Here is a 6,453-nt window from a genome sequence, read left to right on the forward strand (position 1 = left end):
TCAAGAATTTGGGTGAACTTCACAAGGAATGGATGAGGCTGGGGTCAAGGCATCAAGAGCCACCACACACAGACATGTGAAGGAATTTGTCTACAGTTGTCGTATTCCTCTTGTTAAGCCACTCCTGAACCACAGACAGCGTCGGAGGCATCATACCTGGGCTAAGGAGAAGAATAAATGGATTGTTGCCCAGTGGTCCAAAGTCCTCTTTTCAGATGAGAGCAAGTGTTGTATTTTATTTGGAAATCAAGGTTCTAGAGTCTGGAGGAAGAGTGGAGAAGCTCATAGCCCATGTTGCTTGAAGTCCAGTGTTAATTTTCCACAGTCTGTCATGATTTTGGGGTGTAATGTCATCTGCTGGTGTTGGTCCACTGTGTTTTTTTAATCACACGTCAAATTCCTCAAATGCTATTGAGTCATTTTGTCATCACTCTGAATTTTCTAGCTGCCTCGTGCATCACCTGTTCGATCGCGATGACACATTATGTTGAATGTACCATTCTGTTGGTGAATTTAACAAATAATTAGGCTATGTTAATAACTAAGGGAAATTTTAGTTTGAAAGCCAAATTTTTTATCAAATAACAACATGATATAAGTAAAACATATTTAAAATTACATTTTCGAAATATGTCTCTGGCATTGTTCAGAGGGCCAGTCCAAATGTGTTGGCGGGCCGCATCCGGCCCCCGGGCCTTAGTTTGGGGACCCCTGCTTTAAAGAAACACTGCTGTTGCACGAGAGCGCCATCTACTGGAAAAATAAGATTGAACGCATTCATGAATTATTTAACACTTTTCACAGACTATTTTATATTGTTGTTTTCAATCAAGCTCATTTTAACACTATACTGCTAGTTACATTGTCCTGGGAATAAATTACAAAAAATTGTAAACACTGGAGAGACGGGTGACTAAATTTGACATCTTTCTCTCTTTCAGCTGCCGTAATTCATAATTATTTCTTTTCTCTCTTTGAAAGTGATGAAAACGCAAGTTATAAAGACCATGGACCACAAAACCTTTTTTAAGTATCACTTAAACCGTCTTAGGTATCACGGCTATATTTGTAGCAACAGCCAAGCATACATAGCCTAGTATGGGTCAAAATGATTCTTCTTTTATGCCAAAACTCATTAGGATATTAAGTAAAGATATTTTGTAAATGTCCTACCGTAAATACATAAACTTAATTTTTGATTAGTAATATGCATTGCTAAGAACTTCATTTGTACAGCTTTAAAGGTGATTTTCTCAATACTGGAATACCTCAGATTTCAGATTTTCAAATAGCTGTATCTCGGCTAAATATAGTCATTTCTTACGAACATACATCAAATCTCAATTTCATAAAACTGACTGTTATGGCTAGTCTTGTGGTCCAGGGTAACAGTTTCAGGGGTTTTCTGTGGAATTGGGCTATTTAAACACTGTTGTCGCGGTTTGTTTTTCAGTGGGATTTAGCCCCTGGAATGCTAAGTGTACCAATAAATGTGCATTTTACCCCTCAGTTTTGAGTAGCACTAGCAGTTGGGCGGGTTTGCACTTATGTCACTGTTTGCGTGGCCATATTAGAGATACTCGGATATAAACAACAGCATTAATCGCACAGGTAATGTACTACTGAATACATTGTTCTGCTAATTTATGCTGTCTAAACCACAGGGAAAAAATGCGAATGTTGCTAAATCATACAAAGAAGGACTTAGTAAGCAATATCTTGACCAACTAAAGTTAATAGGTGGCAAAGATACATACGAGCAGTATTAAGGTATTAGCCTATTATTTCACCTACCTGACCGGAAACAAGAACAAACACAAATGTTGTCAAGATTCTTGCCCTGGAAATCCTGCTTCAGTTCGGCCAACCACAAATGCCTTTTGTTCCTCAGACAGTTTTTCGCACTCTTCTCCTTGATTTGTTATAACTTTTGGCAGTCTATAAAGTCTATAATGTTTTTCCCGGTCCGACTGATTAGTACAGCCCAAAACATGACAATAATTGACCATTTTTAGTGCCAATAATCAGGAAAATTTGCAAGTTCAATCATTGATTTTATTATATACATTATTATATACACGCAGACATCACGGGCCGATAACTGCATGACCCAGCAACAGGTGCAGATGAAGAAAAACCGTTACACTGCCATGAAACTAAATGACAGTAGTAAAACTTATACTTATGTATTATGTATATGATCTGAACAAAGTTGGAAAAAGAATTTGGCAACAAGTTTAAATCAACCTTCTAAATACTGCAGCAAATATATATCTCCATAACGCAGGCAAACAGCCATTTGAGACTTCACTTATTTGTGATCAACACAATGTGTTATTCAGCTAGTGCACAGAATAAATGACTAACTTTTAAGAACTAAACTGAACTGAACTGATGAATATAGAAATGGAAGATTACCCTGTTGGATTTTTTAAAGGATTTTGATTAGGACAGGCAGACTAAATAAATACACTGATGTATTACAAAGAAATTTAACTTTTTCCACTTGATTATCCTTGATTAACACTAAGAACTGCTAAGTCAGTTGTTATGGTACATAGATATGTGCTGATAAGGTTCAGCTTTTCTAACTCTGCCAGAAACTAATTCTGCACAGTCTTTCATTGTGAATACACTTCCTGCAGTTTCATAGCACTTGCTATTGGACATGGCAATTTGGACAGTCAATGGAGGTGAGCAATTAGTCTGGAGCACATATTTACATGTAAAATCTGAAGTGAAGATTCCCATAAGCTGTACCAAGGTTGATGAACAGCTATATCATTAGCCGTTTCATCACGATTACCTTTTTTTTTGTCAAAAGTGCCTGAATTTTACAAACTCTGTATTTAAGGCCACACAGCCCACAACAAAACTGGTCTGTTGACAGATTTGCGCTACAAATAAAAAAATAGTTTTACGTATAAAACTGAAGTCAAAGGTCAAGGTTTAGCACCATGCCATTCAAACATCCTAACTGTTCTTCAGAACCGTTCTGTAAGTACTGACCTTTCCAAACAAGGTGTAAGAGGACACTTCAGTGTTTTTAGACATCAGAATTAGCATGCTCTCAAAATTGTTCCCACAGACACGGTTTTCACTTCCCTAATTTTTTTAATGGTAAATGTCCCACTGACATCCTGATTTAAGAAAAACAGTCAAAGGAAAGAACCTAGGAGAATTATACCTGATCACCATCGGACCTGCTGTTAACTTAAACAAGCAGCCGGGGTCTGTCCTGAAAGACCAAGCTGACTAGAGGTTTCCTACTCATTTGCCATGCACATCGGTCTCAGGTTTAGCCAAAATGCACCAGACTCATGACTGTAGTAAAAGAGTGTTGTAGTCCATCAGCATCTGTCTCACTCAATGTGTAGTTCGCTTTGACAATACGGTCACAGCCAATCTCTCCATTGCCGAAGAATCCCAAGAGGGGAATGTTGGAGAAGATCTTCCGGAAAGCACTGGCCTCCACGTTACGCTGGTTATTGTAGCTGTTGTGGCCGCGGCCCACACAGGCAAACATAAAGCCCACGGTGTTTTTTTCTGGGATATTAGCAGCCTTTAGCCGCTGGATAGTAGCCTCTGCTGCTTTCGGGGTGTTTACATCCTGGTCCACCAGCACTGAGGCTCCCTGGATCTTGGAGCCACTGAAGGTCAGCCCTACTGCACCAAAAGAGCCTGGAGAACAGCTGCAAACAGACAGAACACATACTAATGAAGATTATGTTTGTAACAAATGTCGGAGACATAAGAAAACGATGTGTGAAAAATAGTTTCCTGTATGTGACACTGAGAAAATGTAAAAGAGAACCCTGGGTATTAAGACTTGTAGAGCTTAATATAACATAAATGATGTCTTTTACTGAAATACGTAGTAGAAAACCCATGAAAGATGGGGGTGGATTACGTAGAACGGTTGCACTCTTTGAGCTACTGGCACTGAGCTACGCTATTTTTACTCCAACACAACTCAGAAAATAAAATACTGATTTGATGACCACAGCTACTGAAAGCTTACAGATAGTGATGGATATGAGTGTAGGCCCTAAAGGAGTAGTTCACTTCTAAAACAAAAATTTAAAGATAATTTACTCACCCCCTTGTCATCTAAGATGTTCATGTCTTTCTTTCTTCAGTCATAAAGAAATTGTTTTTTTTTTTTTGAGGTTTTTTTGAGGAATTTCTCTCCATATAATGGATATCTATGGTGCCCCCCGAGTTTGAACTTCCAAAATGCAGCTTCAAAGGGCTCTAAACAATCCCAGCCATGGAAGAATGTCTTATCTAGCGAAACGCTTGGTTATTTTCACTAGAGATGCTCCGATCAGCATTTTTGGGGCCGATCACCAAGATCATGATCTGCCGATCGCCGATCACTGCCGATCACAGAATGGCAGGGGAATGGGAATCTTTGATCTATAATCTAGCAGAGTTTGCACCATTTGTAGAAATGAAACTAACTCTAAATTAACTATATTGGGAAAAAAATAACTGTAGAAATAGGCTACAGTCAAGATCTTGAAGAACCACCAAGTTAGGGTTGTAGACGATAGTACAGTGTATCGACGATAGTTAGAGATATCGCCAGTTGCTGATGCCTTTGATGATAGCAAGACTCAAAAAGGAGTCTTTTCTGCTCAAAAAGGCGCCTAACTTTAGCGATGCAGTGCAGAGAGTCGGTTCTAGGATGCTTCAGAAACTTGCCGTGGTATAAACACATGCATAGAGTGGCCACATGCAAGAGATTTTATTCATCATACAGTGTAGATAGATAAACTGATTATAACGGGAGTGTTTTTAAAGTGCACCTCGCACTAGACTAGGCTACACTAGTTAGTGATTCTTTGATAATGTAAATGTTCTTTGCTTGTTATTTGTAGCTGCTTTTTAAGATGATGTAAGGATTATATTATCCAGCATTGCACAGTCATTAGGATAAAGGTAGTAAAATGTGGTTTAGGCTGAATTAAATACGATATATCAGAATCCGTCTGTATATAGGAAACATAAACATTCACCTCAGTAACATCTATATGCGTTAATCAGAATTACGATGCGATAAAATGTTGCTAAACATACGTACGTGAATTACACGGGCACCGTCTCTCCTCATTCTATATGAACTGAACTACAACATGAACTGATGACAACAATCAGACATACAGCGGTAACATTATTGCAATATGACGGGTATAGAAAGATACATGCATTTACATTCAAGCACGCACATTTACCACTCACTGACGATTGCAGAGAATTATGAAACCGAAAGTAAACTTCAACTTCTCTGCCAAAACTACAGTCAGCGCTCTGTACACGCACAGCTTAGTCACATGCCCAATAATAAGACTACCCTTACAAAACTAATAAAGAATTTAGTACTCATGTTGCATGTTGCCACTGGTAAGCTCCGCTCTGCTGTTGTTTACCTGTGCGCTGTGCATGCACGTGTGAAAAAGTCGCGCGAGTAATTTACATCAAGTGATCGGCTTTTTTGATCGGCGCTTTTGGGGTTCGCCGATCAAGCTATTTTTAGCCAATATCGGCCGATCATGATCGGTGGCCGATAAATCGGAGCATCACTAATTATCACTTTTTTTTCTTTTTCTTTTTACAATTTATTATACTTTTTAACCGCAAACACTCGTCTTGGTCTAGCTCTGCCAGAACTGTGTGTATTCCTGTTTATGACAGTTAGGGTATGTTGAAAAAAATCCCATGTCATGTTGTCCTCCAACTTCAAAATCACCCTACATTGCTGCAGAAGTACCGACCAAGTGTTTAAAGTGAACATGCGAACAAGATCAAACATCCTTTACAAAAAAAAAAAAAGGTAAAACAGCGATGTAGGTCATTTTGAAGTTGGAGGAGAAAATGAGATGGGAGTTTTTCGACATACCCTAACTGTCATAAACAGGAATACACACAATTCACGCAGAGCTAGACCAAAAAAGTATATAAATTGTAATAGTTTTTTAGAAAATAACCAATTGTTTCGTTAGATAAGACCTTTCTTTTATATAGAGAGAAATCCTAAAATGTTTTCCTCAAAAAACAATTTCTTTATGACTGAAGAAAGACATGAACATCTTGGATGACAAGGGGGGTGAGTACATTATCTGTAAATTTTTGTTCTGGAATTGAACTACTCCTTTAAATGCTGTACCATCGATTTTCCCCACAAAGAGTCTAAATGCACCCGAATGTCAAGTGAAATCCACGCTTTGAAACTCCATCAGTGGCTGCGGCGTTATGAGAAGAGTCGGCATGTTTAATGTTACATCGTTTGTAAGCCCTTTCAGCTGTGGTCTACTAAAAGCCTCAAAGGCATTAGGGGTAAAGTGGAGAGAACACAGATGCCGGTCTTTAGGAAGTTTTATTCGTCCCCAGGCATCTTTCCATTCTTTTTCTCCTCTTCTTATCACTAGGAAAGCAGTGAAGACTTACATC

General features: G+C 38.6%; 1 protein-coding gene across 1 annotated transcript in view; it reads right to left on the minus strand.

Annotated features, from left to right (window-relative positions):
• Positions 1-2,033: 2,033 nt before the first annotated feature.
• Positions 2,034-6,453, minus strand: part of fbxo22 (F-box protein 22) — an 8,163-nt gene continuing 3,743 nt past the window's right edge. Inside the window, exon 7 of the mRNA XM_073837123.1 lies at positions 2,034-3,692. Coding sequence (XP_073693224.1) covers positions 3,299-3,692 — 394 coding nt within the window. The 3' untranslated portion in view covers positions 2,034-3,298. The remainder of the gene's footprint in view (positions 3,693-6,453) is intronic.

The sequence above is a fragment of the Garra rufa genome, chromosome 3 (genome assembly GCF_049309525.1).
Source record: "Garra rufa chromosome 3, GarRuf1.0, whole genome shotgun sequence".
Classification (NCBI taxonomy): Eukaryota; Metazoa; Chordata; class Actinopteri; order Cypriniformes; family Cyprinidae; genus Garra; species Garra rufa.